We start from the raw sequence: 17,860 nt of genomic DNA on the forward strand, positions 1-17,860 counted from the left end.
TTTTATTTACTTATTTAGTAGCTAAGACTTAAAAGATTTAAGGTTTATATAGAAATTGACTTAAACCTACTCTGAGAAATATGTGACAACATGCATTTCAAACCAAACAAACTTCTATTTCTTTAAAATTGCTTATATATTATTTTCTAGCTTTAAAGTGTGTTCTAACTTTTAGTCTTAAGTGTGTGCGAACAGTTCATCATAAAGACATTTTTAACATTTTCATGTTGCCATCTTACCCGAGGCGCATGCTCACTCCTTTACGCCAGGTGGCGCTGTAAACAACGTGATTCATATGAAGAACATCCGCACATTCCACGTGTGAGAAACACCAAACCCGGGCATTTTTGAGCTCCTTGCTTCAACCTCGCGACCGTTAATCCCTAAATGGAGTTTTCAGAGGTATTTTAGATAGAGAAACATAATATCCAACTTATTAACACATTTGTTTTGTGAACGGAGTGGGATATAATGAGTGTTTACAAAACAATGTTGGTGCATTTTCTAATGAACTTCGTTTTTAACACTTTTCTTTCACATGGATATCACAGGAGAATGTGAGAATCCCGTTCGAGCAGAAGGAGCTGGACGGTGTGTTGACGGTCCCTGCTGACTTCAGCGCGGGACACCGCACAGCTGTGGTGTTGGCGCACGGCGCGGGGGGAGACATGACCATCAGACAGCTGGAGAGCCTCGCGCACGCGCTCGCCCGTTCAGGCGTTCTGTGTCTGCGATTCACCTGCAGGGCGCCGAACTTTCTGTACAGAATCAGAGCTTACAGCGCCGTTGTAGTAAGCACTTCATTTTCTAATTTTCATTATTAGAAGCACCTTCATGCACAAAATGTTTACGTTGTAACTGCATTTTATTAATGCATTCGTTTTTAATAAAAAATAAAATATATATTCTAAAATGTATCATTATTATTAGTAGAAATAATAATATATTAATATTATATACAGTGGCATGCGAAAGTTTGGCAACCCCTTGCAGGATCTGTGAAAATGTGAATAATGTGAATAAATTAATAAAATAGGAGAGATCATACAAAACGCATGTTATTTTGAAAACTTTTGAACAGGATGATGTCGTCCACATTTTTCTTTTGTTGAAATATCGTTTTTTTCTTTTTTTTTTTACATTTAGTACTGCCCTTCAACAAACAAGGGACTCGTGAACAACCATCACAAAACAAAAATAACAGTCGTAGACTGTTGTCAAATGTATATCAAATGTATTATTATTATAAATTAATAACAATTCCAATATTAAATACATAATCCTTGCAATTTTCTATCCATCAGGAGTTCTTAAAGACCCATGAGAGATATGCACCAAACAGTCTTTTCTTAGGAGGTAGGCCCCCCCTCCCCTTCTCTTTCTGTCTTATTTGAATGTGGGAAAATAGTCTATTTTTGAAGGAGGAACGGAACAATTTGCAGATGCAAGTCTATAAAAATATGTAGCTAAAAATAGGTGAATATTATAAAAAAATACTCACTACTAATATGCAGTATTTTTTATAATTTTCACAGTGAACAATATTGAATAGTTGCCTGTTTTCCTTCTGTTGTTCTATTATAATTATTTCCCTTTTTTAGGGAGCAGTAATGAATACTTTTTCCAATAATTATTTTTTAGAGTTCTTCCCAGAAAAGAAAAAAAATAATAATAATAGCAATGTTCTCTCTCTCTCTGTATATGTATATTTGTTTCCAGGACGCTCTATGGGTGCACGTACAGCTGTTGCTGTGTGTAAACGTTTGTGTGACATACAGAAGAATGCAGTCCAAGGTGTTCTGTGTTTGTCATTCCCACTGAATGTACCAGGAAAACCACTAACATTTGTTGAGCGGAGCCGTGGCCTGCTTGCACTGTCCAAAACTTCTGTGCTGTTTGTTTCTGGCACTGCAGATAGCATGTGTCAAAAGGTGAACACATAGGAGACGTTTTCGATTGGTTTGGGCTTTAAACTTAGTAATGTTCATTCTTGAAGTTCCTTCTGTTAAACCTTAAATTATACATTTTGTCATAATTTATACAAAAAGGCAATTTGATTCTTGATTATATTGAAACAGTTAGGTTTTTTCATATTTATATTAATGTAATGCAAAGCTTATCCTTTGCTTGCTTTTCAGAATCTTCTACAAAATATTATGCATGTCATGAAAAGCCCTTCTGCTGTTCACTGGGTCAAGGATGCAAACCATGGACTCGCAGTACGTGGCAGAACAGAAGAAGCAGTACTGGAGGAAGTCAATTCACAGATTATTGCATGGGTACTACAACACAAATGAAATGCATCTTTATAAATAGATAAATATGGTTATTACTGTTTGGATGAAAGAAGCTGGTGATGTTGACCTTAACCCTCTTTATAATTACTGTATGCTAACGGTGTTCTGTGTTACAGATTATGTAAGAATAATAAAGATCAGAATTATATAAAAAACAAGTTTATTAGTATTATTAGCATTCAAATTGTATTTGAATTGAGTACTATTTGGGATATTTATTAATAAACTATTATAATCATATTTATTATTATTCATATTGAGAGGACATTTGCTTGCAAACTATATGACTCAACATTTGTTTGTAAGCTACACGTTTGATACACAGCAGCTATAAAAAGTACACTCTCCTGGTAAAATTGCAGCTTTTTGAGATGTGAAAAATTAATCCAGGTAAAATCATGTATAATATTTTTCCACCTGCTCTATTAAAAGCAAAAGGCTTTTGACATGATTATACTCTATATTTTCATCTAAAAAACATGCTGTTTTAATGTGTAGATTTTTATAGCCAAGTTCAAACCTTGGAAAAAATGAAACGGCTTCAATATAGTATTTTTGTCATATAAAATTATATATATATATATATAAAAAAACACATTTTCTTTTAACTGATTAGTTATTATTGCCCCTAACTGAATATAAGCGGTGCGCCGTTTAGGAACTGTGACGTAATCACATGAACAAGCGCATGATTGGCTGGTTTCCTCTCCCCGTCGTTCAACAGTAAACATGGCGCAAGAACCCTGGAATAAAACTTCTATCCCGTTTCCAAGTGCTGTCTCTTCGAGTCGAATCCCATTTACTGACTCAACTGGTATGTTCTGGTATTTTAACCCGTAACGTTATATTGACTCAACACTTTACTACAAAGAACACATCTAAAGCCTGTAAAGAAACACTCGCAATGTGTTTTTCTGTGACTGATCTGAGCACGTGGATCCGGTAGATTCATGCAACGTGAAAGGGTGCACAAGTGATATAAATGAATTTGTAAGCAGCGATAAAGCATTTAAAACCTAAGGGCAAAATAGGTAATTTTTACATATTTTGTTTATTTGACTAAAATTCTAACAGAATGTGCTATTTTCAAGTGCAAGGTGTAATTTTTTTTTTCAGAAAACGGATGGCTTTCAAAGTAGTACAGTTTTTGACCAATAATGTTGTGTGGTGAGTTTGTAAACAGAATTTAAATACACACACACAAACAGTAATACATTTTCTGTTTTTGTATTTATAAAAAAGAGAAAAATCGTGATCGAAATAATCCAACACTTCTTACTTCAAAATTCAACTATATTACATATATAGAAGTATTTTTGGGACACTGGCTTGCACAGTTTTCATTCAGGAGGCTTTTTTGTTCATACACGCACATTTACACACGCATGCATATGCATACACCCATTCATTTACACGCACGGACTCATTATAGCGATGCACAAACTACATGTGAAAAAGTCTCACTCAGACAGCTCCCAAAGTCTCATCACAAATCATCCCAATCGACTCTTGTGCTGTTTACTCCTCCTTCACCATGTTTTTGTTCGTTTCGTTTATAATTTTATGCAATCCAAAACTCCGCGCTCCCTCTCTCTCCATTCAAATTCTCCCCGCTCTCCCGGAAATCAGCCGTATATTATTAATATTATTATTACTTAAATATGTGCAAACTTGTTTTTATTTTGTAAAGTAATTGCACGTGTTTGTTGTGTATATACGTACTGTATAAAACAACTGACTTTTATAAGTAATTAAATGCATGACATTGTAATGATGTTTCTCTGTCTAGTTCTCTTGATTGAAAGTCTGCTGACTGACTGTGAGAAAGTGCTGACCCTGTTATGCAGTGAAGTTACAGACAGAAATCCGTGTTCTTTATGAACTTCTTTACGTTTTGAACAACAGCTTTAGACAACACAAGCCATTCAGAGCATTAAAACAGGTGGGAACCAACCAAGTACTTCAATGTACATATTGTATGCATGCATATTACATGTAGTATTGTGTAATTATGTCAAGACCGTGATAAAAATCCCTAATTAATTTACAACGTAATGTATGATCTCATATTTACATGTTTTTCAGGTTGAACAATGCGTAAACTGCTTGAAAGAGATGAAGTTACAAGCAGCAGTGGAAGAGCTGAAAGAACTGTGTCCAAGCAAATTTCAGAGGTAAGGTATTGGTTAAACGAATTATACATTTTGTCCATATCATGGTTTTGAGATTATGCGTTTCTCTCTGTGTAGAAATTCTGGAGTAGAGATTGGGGAGTGTGACGTTCCCAGTGAGCCCATGTTGGAGTGGCTCTGTCTCAAACTACTAGGAGCCTCCGATCTTTTAGCCCGAACGCTGGAGCGGTGCACCCAAGCTTTCATGTATCCTAAATGTGCACATTCACAACCATGTACTTTGGTTTAAAAATTAAAAAAAACTTTGGTTTCATGGAAACACAGGCCACAGTAACAATCCTCAAAAGAAGAGGTGTCAGGAAGCAATAAGGTACCTGGAGCTGAGGAAAACATGGACTCGCAGACTGCCTTGCAGAAACCAAATGTGCTAAATGATGATATTTTTGAATGTTTTGGATTTTAAATGGTTCATAGTGTTGGTTGAATCCTTTTTTTTTTTTTTTTTACAAAATCTGTGCACAAAAACTGACCGCATCACTGTGAAAAAAGCTATAGTTAAATAAAATGGTGTATATTGTACGTGACATTTTCTGCACGATTGTCTGATAATTGACAATGAACTCTCCTGCATGGAATGTGAAAATTCAAAGAAATAAACTTGAAAGAATAAAACTCTAGTCAAAAGGAAGTTTGTGAAAAGTTTGAAAACCATTTGAAAACCAATTTCAAATATATATAGTACAAACAAAATATCCCTGCCCCATTTTAGCCCACCCCATTAAAGAAGTTGTTCCAGGAAAAGGCTTTAAACATGAACTGAAACAAACATGCATAAAAGCATGGGCCAAAATACCTTGCAACTACTGTGCAGATCTGATCAGCACATTCAGAAATAGTCTGTGGTTGAGATTATCAGATCTCAGATCAAGTGTTTTCAGTAGTGTAAGAAAAAGTGAAGAGGACTTTGAAGATCTTGATGAAGAAGTTTATTGCAGCATAGCAGTGACAAAGTACATGTAGTACCTTGGGTTCAACGGAGTCGGAAATGAACCCAGAACATCATAAATTCAAACCTTTTATACATTTCCAGTTTACGACCCTACATGTAAATGAAGTTGCTCCTTTTGTAACAGTTGTAGTCTGTATGTTAATTAAGTTCTGACACCCCTTTGTCTGAGGTGGTTCTCAGTGTCCCACACCTGCTCCTATTTTACAATTGGTCACCTTTTGCTTAGGATGTGATCATCCCAAATGGTCTACAAACAACTGTTGACTTTCTTATTCTCTATAATAATTAAGCCATTTTGGGAAATGAGCATGATCAAATATATTGTGGAGTGGAAGTTGGGTCGAGGCAGACTATAGATTCTTACAGTAGTTACTCCAAATATCAGTCTATGTATGCTTAAAGTGCACTAAATGTTTAAAGATGTGAAATGATTAACTGCAAAAGCCAAATATTAAGTTTAAAATACAGTTAAATACAAAAATAGAAAATCTAAATTCAGCTTTGTTTTTTTCCCTCATCCATTTGCCAGCTGATTTTTTTGTTTTGTCCCCTTAGAGCAGGGGTCACCAGACACAGTCCTGGAGGGCCGTGTCCTGCAGAGTTTAGCTCCAACCCAAATCAAACCTACCTGAAGCAGCTAATCAATGTCTTACTAGGTATACTTGAAACTTCCAGGGAGGTGTGTTGAGGCAAGTTGGAGCTAAACTCTGCAAGGACACAGGCCCTCCAGGATCAAGTTTAGAGACCCCTGCCTTAGAGTAATAAAGTTTAGTTGGTTTTATTAGAGCTAAGTTTGCACCACAACCTGTCCCAGAATGCCTCATTCATCTCTGGGTCTTGTGGCCAATCTAGATAAGTTCTAGTTTTTAATCAAAAAATCAAAAATCTATCGTGGGCACATCAAAAAATCTATCGTGGGCACATTCCCTTCAAAAAAAATCGTAATCCACTGTGTCTTCAGCGGCTCAGATATCGGGAGTAAATGACGACTGCTATGTTCATTATTACATCCAACAACAAAACACCTCAATCGCTTAGGAGCCTTTCTTGTCTACAGCTGCTTCTGCGGTGAAACAATGTTGGACTGATGACAGCTCACTCAGGGCGGGTCTAAGGTAAAAGGCTAGTGTCAATCAAACAATCGTGGGAGGGCCTGGGTCGGCGTGATGTCACACAGACAGGCATCTGAGATCAGCTCGATTTGAGAAAGGGGAAATGATTTAACGAGATTAAAAAAAAAAAAAAATGGGTGGACCTTTATCATTATAGGGTGGTTGTGTACACACAATGCCAACACACATTTCAGTTTAAACAGCTTGACCCCTTTTAAGTAATTTCAATTAAATACAGAAAGCAAGAAAGTCTCGTTGCTTTTGATGCTACATAAGTGTAAAAGTCCCACTGCTCAAAAAAAAATTAAAAACTTGATCCCATCTTTCATACACTAGTACACTCAAGTGTAGTGAAGTGACATTCAGCCAAGTATGGTGACCCATACTCGGAATTCGTGCTCTGCATTTAACCCATCCAACGTGCACACACACAGCAGTGAACACACACACACCGTGAACACACACCCGGAGCAGTGGGCAGCCATTTTATGCTGCAGCGCCCGGGGAGCAGTTGGGGGTTCGGTGCCTTGCTCAAGGGCACCTCAGTCGTGGTATTGAGGGTGGAGAGAGCGCTGAACATTCACTCCCCCCACCTACAATTCCTGCTGGCCGGAGACTCGAACCCGCAACCTTCGGATTACAAGTCCGACTCTCTAACCATTAGGCCACGACTTCCCCAAAAAACTACTACAAGTGGTGACTAAATATATATATTAGAGATAGTATGTTAAAGCGCATTTTAGTTCATATTCATGGTGTCCCAAAATAGCAGAATTGAGTACACTTAGTTGATCTTAAATTAATCTAAAGAACTAAAGAATAATTTTTAGTATATTAAGTACAAAATTAGTGTGCGAAAATAGATCGCTTTAAATACATTATGGAAGTGTACTTTTTTTAACCTGAGCCCGAATGAGACACTGGGTCTGCCGCAGGATGGACTGGCACCTTCATCCGGGAGCTCAACAGCGCTACGCTGCAAGGAGCAGGACTTCTGTAGGGGCTAGCATGGACATTCCTGACAGTGATCCTTAGGTCACCCTTGTCTATAACCAATGAAGCCTCGAGATCTGTATGACCAGTGGAACCAGACTGGGTAGAGTTCGATGGAAGCCCATAATAATTGAGAGCCGCGACCTCAGCATAGCCATGGACATGCACTTGCAATGCAGGCAAGATCCATCCATGAAAGCAGTCTCAGAGTGCTTGTAGCCCAGATACGTGAGACAGCGACCATGCCTGTCATCAGAGGTAAGGAAACTACCACACCCAAGAAGCAAACGGTCGGAAAGACATCTTGAAAGACACTCTCGACTGTGCAAAATGTACAGGAAAGTGCTCTTTTAGCTGGGGTGGGGTTCTCTGGGCCAGAGCTCATCTCAGATAGTTAAAAAGACAGTGGAAATACATGTGTGCTGTGGTCAGATGAGTCCACATTTCAACATTTTTTTCTGGGAAAATGGAGGTCGAGTTCTCAGCCCCAAAGACGAAAGTGACCATCCAGACTTTCATCAGTGACAGATTCAAAAGCAAACATCTGTTGTGGTATGGGGGTGCAGCAGCGCAAACAGCATGGGTGACTGGCATATGTGTGAAGGTACCATTGACAAGGAGGCATATACTGGAATTGTACATCTGCCATCAAGATGATGTCTTTCATGGGAAGTCCATGGTTATTACATCAAGACAATGCTAGGTCTCATTCTGCATGTGCTACAACGGCGTGGTTTCGTAGACACACAGTGAATGTGCTAGACTGGCCTGCCTGCAGTCCAGATCTGTCTCCTATTGAAAATGTAGGACAAGTCATGAAAAGGAGAATCAGACAATGACTATTAAAGACTGCTGAGCAACTGAATTCTCGTATCAAGCGAGATTAGTATCCTCAATTCCCCAAAAAATTCAACATTGTAATTAAAAGGAAAGTTGATGTGACAGTGTTAAACATGCCTCTGTCTCATCTTTTTTGGGAGTCTATTGCAGTCATCAAAATATTTTTTTTTTAAATATTTAGAAAAATAAAATTAAGTTGGCCAGTGAAAACACTGGATTTTTTTTCTTTTTACTTTAGTCAAATAAATAAAAGTTTATGAACAAATAGCATGTCACAAAACATCCCAACTTTTCTGGGCGTTTTCATTGACATTGTTTCCACACACATTCAGGATAATGTTTTAATTTATCATGTGCATGTTGCTATGTTTAGTCATTCTGAGTGGATCTGTGTACTGCAGTATAAGCAGTCAACTCAATGTTGGTTTAGGGGATCTGGAGATTTGGCATCTCCATGCAGTCCTGTTCGGTATCGCAACTTGACTTGTCTACGGTAGACATACTATATGAATTCTGAATTTTTTTTAATCAGTTTTTTTAGTGTGTGCATATGGATGACTTCTATGACTTGGTTATTTGGTGTCCTTTTTTGAAAAGATGTCAATTTATCTTGAAATAAACTTGCAGAAAATACAGTTTTTTTTTAAGAATCACTCTTCAATCTGTTGGTTTACTTTGCTGGATATAGCAAATAATGACAAAATTAACGTTAAATGGTAGGTTGTATGCTTAATTTAATGATAAGTGTGTGTTTAATCATGATTACGCACACAAAAAGGGTGTGATGAATTTTGACAGCAGTGTAATAATTTGAATAATAATAATTGGATTCATGAATGGAATTACTAAAAACATACTGATTTCATAATTTCAAATGCACTATACAGTACATAAGAGTCGCCCAACATTCTTTTTAGTGTGGGTGGAGAAGAATATATAAAAGATATACAGTAACCCCCCCCCCATTAAGGAAGGTGTTTCAGGAAACATCTTAAAACAAGAACTGAAACAAATTTGCATAAAAGCATGGGCCAAAATAACTTCTGACTACAGTACAGATCTGATCAGCACATTCAGAAATAGTCTGTGGTTGAGATCATCAGAAGAGGAGTTTCAGTAGTTACTTCAAATATCAGGCATACCGTTTTTCTCAATCGCTTTGGCACTTTCACAGTCTTAACATTTTTTAAACTGTAGAAGTGTAATTGTCACAACTGTTTGCTGGAACATCAGAACACTATTGCATGTCTGCAAAATGTAGTAACCAAAACATGTAATTCATGCTTCAAAACCTAGTTTTTCTGTCAGTAACTTGGAAAATGTCACCAAAATGAGTTTTTGTCATCGTTTGAGCCACACTGGTCAAAATGTTTAGATGTTTACTTTTTTCACCAACACTTAATTTTGTTACATGCATTTCGTTTCATATCTGTTATACTGCATTTTATTTATTTTTTGTTGACACACTGCTTTCTATACGGTAGAAGAAAGGCAGTTTTGTCAAAGAGCATTTTAGATACAGTATAGATATTTCAACAGTAGGTAAACAATGTATTGGTATTGTAGTAAATGTAGTAATTTTTTTTATTTATACAGGTGTAGAAGTGTGTTACTGTCAACTGATTAATTTTTACACACTCTATTGGTCCACCACTAACACGGCCATCACACATTCATACATAACTTCCTGCTCTCCCACAACAAGCAACTGTGAATTTTGTTTACACACAACACATTTCTACAGATAAATGTACTGTACAAATATAAATGTGTTTACAGTACTGCTGTAGCTGCTGCTGTTTTGAGTTGTGATATTCCTCCATGTTCAAAAATGGTAGTGACTGTGCTGGGCAAACTCCATATATATGCTTTCAAACATGATTGATTGGCAAAATTGTGATACTTCATTACAATGGCGAGGGGCGGAAAAATCCCAGTCAATTTCTGGAAAATGTAAAAAAAAAATTCCAAAAGTTTCAATTATTTTTTTTTTTACAATTTCAGTGTTAGTAAATCAGTTTTGATCAACATGTGCATTTAGTTATGGTGCAAAGTGTAGACATTTGTCCTTAATATTTTGCATGTGCCAAAACACACACAATCTGCTTAAATCAGTAAGAAATCCAAATCTGATGTGAACAAGAAACTAATTGTTCACACATCTGAACTTGTTTTGAGTAAAAAAAACTTTAAAAGATGTGAAAAGATTAACTTCAAAAGACAAATATCATGTTTGCCCAGTGAATCATATTTAATGCTACACTAAAAGTTTATACACACATAAAAAGTGAATACATTGCAAAATGGTCATTGTTTATGTATTTAAAATTAATGTTTTAAAAATGTAGTTAAATATAAAAAAAAAAATAAAACAATCATTTTAAATGCAGCTTTATGGGTTGTTTTTTTTACCCATCTGCCAATTGGATTTCTTTTCTTTTTTTTTTTTTTTCCCAAGGAACTAAACATTATCCAATAATAGCCTTTTTGGTTTTATTAGAGCTCAGTTTACACCATAACCTGTCCCAAAATGCTTCGTGGATCTCTGGGTCTTGTGGCCAGTCTAGATAGGTTCTAGTTTTTACCAGCCGGGCCAATCTGTGATGGGAGGATAGCAAGCGAGACGGAATCACTTCTAGAAAGACCAGGATAAGAATGTCCCTGTGTTCTACTTGAAGCCGGTAGGTGGCCAGCTGCATCTCCAAAGAACACCAGTTGCTACGAAGGTAGTTGTGACTGACGAGACAAAGAGTCCGGCGACTTGCATAGATGCTGTCCGTGATGTTTTCCACAATGTCTTGTCCCAACTGAAAGTCCCGACTGTGCAGGCAGAGACGCAAAAACGGTGGGCCCCGCCGCTCTAAATTTGGAAGAAGTTCCTCAATGACCCAGTGCTCATCCTTACTGCTGTAAGACACAAAAACATCGTAGCGGTACTGGTGTGTACTGTTCACACGCAAAGCCTCTCTGAACCATCCGCTGGCAATGTGATAGAATGGCGCAATGTATTGGCCTGCAAACTTATATGACAGGACCACAATAATAAAAACACACAAAAAAGCAGAGGTGGAGGTGAAAAACAAAAACTCAGTATCAAATGAGCAGTTCTTGGAATAATGAAGAAAGTTGAGGTAGTTGATTCCATTTTCAGTCAAGCACTGCAGTTCTTTCATGGAGGGCTTGAACATGACAACCTGCACCTTCCTGTTGTCCTTTGCCCATGAGACCAGCCACGCATTATCACAACTGCAGTACAGACCCAAGTTTAGAAGATGAAGATACTTCAAGTTAGTCAGATGTTCCACCAAGTTTTGAAGAATGTTGACGTTATCTTTTGGCATAAGCACTAGACCCGTCAATGCTTTCAAGTCTTTGGTCAGACTTCCATCCAGAAAGAACATTCTGCAGTTTTTTAGGATCAGCGTCTGTAGTTTTGTTAGATTGTGAAACATTATGGCCAGGTTTGGCTGCTTTGTCAATTCAATGTTTTCCAGTTTTAGGGTTTTTAAATGAACAAGCTGATTGATTACAGCCAAGTCTCCAATGTTGTCTGAGAACAATGTTGACTCAAATTCCAGATTGACAACCGATCTGACATATTTTCCAATGAATTCATTTCCACAGTTCACATATTCTGCGTTTATCTTAAGCGTGACTACCGATTTCAAGAGTGAACTGTTGCAGTCCTCAACGGTCACATATTTACTTTTGATGTGGAAGATTAGACCCTGACCCAGTGTAGCATTGTTCCCGATCACAAGCTGCATTGGTCTTAGGCCTGAACTTATGAAAATATTACTTAAATTATATGGAATAATTCCAAACATATCAGAAAAATGCAGTCTGATCACTGGCACGTCAGATGGGAAGTTCAGATCTCCCAGCAGAAGTGAGATAAGGTTAATCAGATGTTCAAATGATTTTGGTTCGATATAAATTATAGGATTTCCTTGGAGATCTAAGACCATAAGTCTATATAAACCACTGAATGTGTGTCGACAAATGTAAGAAAACTGGTTGCCACAGAGGTTTAGCTCTTTTAACTTGTACAATCCCATAAAAGCAAAATCTTCTATGTTAGAAATGTTACTTTTGGATAAGTCCAGAATTTTAAGATCTGCAAAACACAAAAATTGTTGGGAAACTATCTTAGCTATGTTGTTTGTGCTTAGCATCATAAAAGAAAGATTTTTGACTGTCTGTGGAAATGAAGCACAAAGAGATAGGAAATCATTTGGTCTGAGCACATGCTTAATTATGTTAACAATAGTGAGATTTCTGAAAATCTGAAAAACTGTATGTACATCTAAGACATTTACAGTCTTGGATATAAATATGTTACCTTTGAGACTAATTCTCTTAATATCTTTACAGCCATCTGATATATTAGTAGGAGTTGGTGGCAAGTTAATAGTATCATATCGAACATCTAAAGACTCAACTGAATATAAGTTTGCTGCTGTACACAAGTCATCGACGTTAAGCAAATTCACTCTGATGATCAAAGTACTGATTTTATGAACTCCAATTAAAGAAAGATCTTTGAGGAAATCAGTGTTTGAAACAAAGTCCAAGATAGAGAGATTTCCCAAAACTTCTAAGGCTCCCTCATCTACATGATCTACTTGTCCTAGATACAAATGTAACTCTTCAATATCGAACACAGTAGATATGTGACCATCAGAGGTGTTGAACACCGAACAGTTTGGGTAATGAAGTCTATTTAGCTCATATTCCATTAGCTTAAACAGCTTCAGTGATTTTGCTTTTGCCAGTCGACACAGGAGCTCAGATATATCCTTCAAACACACATTGAGTAGGTTTAATTCTCGCAACTGAGGAACTGTTTCAAAAACATTTGGTGCTAATAATGATAAACTGTACCGCGAAAGAGACAAATGGTTAAGTGAGGAAAGGTGACTGAAATTAAGAGCTACCTCACAACAGATTTCTCGAGACAAGAAAGACAATATTAACAAAGTAACATTGGTCAATCCATTAAAAGCCTCTGGAGGGATCTCTGAAAAACATCCAGAAATTTCGAGGTATTCCAAAGAAACAAAGCGTGAGAGTGAGTCTGGAGCCAAGGCACCATGATAGCCTCGTTCCATTTGAATGCAGAGGTTAAGTAGGTTTGATGGAAGTCCATGCAGGTCTTCTTTAATGTCAGTGACATGATGGCACTCAGCAATGTTTGTTTTTCCAGCACAGGTTGTGTCAACAGGAAACTCTTCCACATCACTGTAGAACAGGCATTTACCAGCAAGCCAAGGACATACACATGAGGTCTTCAGAAACATCATGAAGAGCGAGAATAGAGGCACCATCTTCAATTCCTCAACGATCTTTATAACTTATAATCCTTCTCGTCTTTGCGTTGTCTGTCTTTCACTGGAGGTACTTAACCTTGTCAGAATTTTGAATACGAACTAAACTTCCCTTTTCTGTTTCCAAATTCTACGAATGTGTGACTCTTAGTCTCTTGCCTTATTTCTCTGTGGTATTAATAGATAGATATGAGGGCTTAAAGGGAAGTTCTGTCATCATTGTTTTATTCAACCTCGTGTCCTATCTTTCTCATATGGACAGTAAAAGATATTTTAGAAAATGTCACAATGGAAGTCAATAGGCACCAAAACTGGTTATCAACATTCTTCATCAAAATGCATAAAAATATCTTCTTTTGTGTTCCACAGAAGAACAAAAGTCATACTGGTTTGGAAAAATATAAGGGTGAGCAAATGATGACAGAATTCTCTTTTAAGGTAAAGTTCTGAAAGACCCTTTAGCCATTCTGAGCTGATATTCAGCAGAATAATTTGATCAAATTCCAACAATTTGTAATATTTCTTGGACGAAGGTTTATGAAACCTTGTACACGCTGATTTAAGAGCAATCCCATAACAATTATCCTCATGCACAGTATAATACATGGCCAGTATAATCAGCTTCTGCTGTAGTAAAAATCATGAAATTTTAAAGTCTGCTAGGATCAAGATCTGACATCACCTTTTTGAATATTCATTTTTTATTTATGGTGTTTTGCATATAAATATCACCAACAAAATAAAAAAGTGAAACACTGCATGAAATGCCAAACTATTTTTTTTGAGAGCTTGTAAGCAATGTTTATGTTAATGTTTAAATGCTAAGTAATTTAAAGCAATTAAAAAAAAAAAAAATCCCTATTGCTTTTATCCCCATGTACGTGAAAAAGTACCATTGCTCAAACTTGGCGAAAAAAGGCTTACAATGGATGTATGCATTTTCTGTATCATGCATAAATAATTTAAAAAGCAAAACATTAAAGGTCCATTACAATTATGTGCATCCAACGTAATATTTAAATAAATTAGCTTACATTCAACCTACTAGACTTATGTAATGTATGTTTCCTTAAATTATTAAATATTTCACTTCTATTACATTGGTGTTGGAATTACTAGCATTTTTAGGGCATTTGAGGAGAGTCAGCGTATTTCAGTAAATATGCTGAAACTAAGGTATATTAATTGAAATTTGCAGACCAAAGACAAAACACTACAAACAATACACAGACAAAATACAGCTTTGTGTTAGTAAAGCTGTGGGAATTCTCATAGTAAAAAAAAAACATGTTCAAATGTTTTTTTTTAAATGTGGGAAAGTGCATACACTTGTTTCGACTGCGATTGAGTTTATCGATATACTCTCTGGTTGAGCTTGAATAACTTGTTCAGAGTTCATGCCTCCAGAAGGTCAGTGCTGACCGCTCTGGTCACACAGGCTAGCAGAATGATGTTTGGCTCACAACTTTGTACCTTTGTCCTTATTCCCAATGTTGCCATTCTCATCACTGTGAAAGCCACCATTCTCCAAGGTGTAATTCTGCTTGTCCTGATCCTCAACTGTACTCTGTGCGCCTTCCCCATCCTCCTCTGCCGACGTTCCCCGCCTACAGCGCTTTATTGAGTAATAAACTGCAAATACATCATCATAAGTGTTAGCAACATTTTAAAGTAAAATGAATGTTATGATTTCCAAAACAAACAATCATATTCCCAATGAGTAAATGCAGAGTGAACAAGAGTTTTTTCTTACTTCCTATTGCAATCCCAGCTACAACCAGTTGGAAGATACTGTAGATTAAGGGGAACGCGAACATGAGCTCAAGCTCCGCAGGACTGAAGGACAGCTGGGTAATAGTACTGGCCAGCTGGGAGTTCTGCATGCCTGTTTCTAAAGCGATGGTACGGCACCTGCAACATGTTCATGAGAAATAAACCATCACAAAATGTTTTTCTTCAGACTTTTTGCCACATTTATTGACCCTCATAGGATTTACCATCTAATGCCTTATGGGAAGATAAAATTGACAGATTTTTACCTGTGCCAAGGTTGTCCCACAAAGCGTGCCAGGAGAAAGCCCAGACCAAAGCCAACAAATGGATAAATGGTACCAACGATCCAAAGCGAAGGAGAAATGGTCCATGAGGACTGATACAGAACACCTCCTATGACTGCAATGACGACGATTAGGAGGATTCCTACCACAGATCCCACCTACACATACAAAAACAAAACACACGTGAAGCTACATGGCATGCATAAGATTTTACAATATTAAACACAGAAACAAAAACTTACCTTGAGGATCTTTTTGGCTGCTTTGGGCCACTTGTGTTTCGTGTACATCCCAATACCGACAGGCACAATTAAACTCACTAGTGTGATTCCTGGAAAGATCATCAGCAGCATTTAAGAAACAAGACCAATCAAATACATAAACGGTAAATCTTGTGTTTTGGTCATTTGAGGCCGGTTTACCGATGCTGTCATAAGGGATCTGGATAGCATCGGCTGAAGTCCAGACGGAGGTGTAGATGAGAAGACAAAGAGGCATCATTCCCAGAGCCAGAATTGAAGAACATGCCGTCATGCTGATGCTATGGGCGGCAGAAATCAGCGTTTAGTTGGGCTTTAAAAATGGAAAATTTTAAAACTTTCTAAAATATACTCACAATACTTTTATTATTAAATTACTATTATACTAAAATAGTAAACAATAAAAGAAAATAATTTTGAAATTCTACATAATTTTAGAAAAAAGTTTAATCTATAAATATAATTTACTAAGCAGATACAACAGCACAAAATCTAGCTCAGCGATGAAGTGAATTTACAAATGACACTGCTGCATTTAAAACCACAGACTTCACGTTAAAAGAGCTGGTGTTTACACAGTTCATTTCTGGGATCTAGAAAGCCTTCAGTGTAACAAGCAACATAATGATATTGAAAAGTGAACAGATTGATAGTCTTACCTTAGGTCCATGTCTCCATCAAGCCAGTAGCAGAAAACATTGGAGCTGGAACCTCCGGGGCAACAGCCCATGATGATGATGGCTATAGCCTGGATTGGAAGCACGTTGAAAATCAATGAAAGCGCAAAGGCTGTGAAGGGCATGATGCCAAACTGGCACAGGAAACCGATGACAATGCCCCAGGGCCTGCGGATGTGCACCCAGAGCTTTCTTGCTTCGACAGTGCAACCCATTGAAAACATGACCAATGCCAGCATGACGGTAAGTGTGGTGCTCATCACCACGTTGAGGATGTCATTGAATGGATCACGGGGCACCAGGCAGGACGTTCCCGTGCAGATGGTGGCATTTATGGGGCAGACGGGCTCTGGTTGCTCGCACATGTTGACAAAAGTGAGTTTGAACGAAGTGGTGAAGAAATAAAAGTTGGATCCTGTAGGGAAGATGGTGTAGATTCCAATCGAAAGGTTGCAGAGATGATGCTTCTTTGAGAAAATGAGGTAAGATTACAGATTTTTTCTATACATTTTCTGAAACACCTTCTTTCTCCCCCCCCCTCAGTTCCCTCTTTCCTGCATCCCGGGTGACAAAAAGTGAACTTGTACCTGTCTCTTAGAGCTTTAATATATGTCTGGGGTTTATAAAATTCAGAGGAAAAAATGTTGAAAAATAATTAACTTGCTGCAAATCTTTTATGGGGTCAGTGTCCAAATGCAAACACATAAAAGAAAGAGTGTGCGTGAAAAGCATGAATGTAATTGTTGAGGTTAAATTTAGACACAATAAATGCAATTGCACCCTCTTGCCATTTTATAACATTGTGGCATTTAAATTTTATTGTTTTTCTCCAGGTATGGCCCTGTATCATCACCACACCCACTGTTTCTGAGTGGAGAAGACATGATGCCTACCTGACCCAAAACTGTTTGTGTGTCATACGGATGAAAAAAAAAAAAGTCATAAACTGTATGATTCTTTTTAAAGGGCCCTTTAGAGATATAGGAGACTATAGGAATGCATGATACCTCACTCACTTTTCTTTCCATATGCACACACATACCTGTACCTTTGGTAACAAAGTAAAAAAAAAAAAAAAAAAAAAAAAAAAAAAGAAAGTTTGAGGAACTTTATAACTACATAAACAGTATAGCATCTGTAAGGACACTTAGGTGCA

At 37.2% G+C, this 17,860-nt stretch overlaps 3 protein-coding genes across 3 annotated transcripts; 1 reads left to right on the forward strand and 2 right to left on the reverse strand.

Moving 5' to 3' along the window:
- Positions 1-288: 288 nt before the first annotated feature.
- On the forward strand, positions 289-10,733 carry tex30 (testis expressed 30). The gene is made up of 6 exons (XM_079426781.1): positions 289-402; positions 552-791; positions 1,305-1,356; positions 1,720-1,931; positions 2,139-2,397; positions 8,580-10,733. The coding sequence occupies exons 1-5, from the start codon at positions 388-390 to the stop codon at positions 2,295-2,297; spliced, it is 678 nt and encodes a 225-aa protein (XP_079282907.1). The 5' UTR covers positions 289-387; the 3' UTR covers positions 2,298-2,397; positions 8,580-10,733.
- LOC306875948 (uncharacterized protein) lies at positions 9,951-13,808 on the reverse strand. Its single transcript, XM_079426780.1, has one exon. It carries the CDS (start codon positions 13,708-13,710, stop codon positions 10,852-10,854), a length of 2,859 nt encoding a protein of 952 aa, XP_079282906.1. The 5' UTR covers positions 13,711-13,808; the 3' UTR covers positions 9,951-10,851.
- A 589-nt stretch (positions 13,809-14,397) lies between these two features.
- On the reverse strand, positions 14,398-17,577 carry slc10a2 (solute carrier family 10 member 2). Its single transcript, XM_079427839.1, has 6 exons — positions 16,687-17,577; positions 16,190-16,308; positions 16,010-16,098; positions 15,750-15,925; positions 15,464-15,621; positions 14,398-15,342 (listed from the first exon to the last, which is right to left on the reverse strand). Exons 1-6 carry the CDS (start codon positions 17,067-17,069, stop codon positions 15,170-15,172), a joined length of 1,098 nt encoding a protein of 365 aa, XP_079283965.1. The 5' UTR covers positions 17,070-17,577; the 3' UTR covers positions 14,398-15,169.
- Positions 17,578-17,860: the final 283 nt, after the last annotated feature.

This window comes from Barbus barbus, assembly GCF_936440315.1.
Source record: "Barbus barbus genome assembly, chromosome: 10".
Taxonomy (NCBI): Eukaryota; Metazoa; Chordata; class Actinopteri; order Cypriniformes; family Cyprinidae; genus Barbus; species Barbus barbus.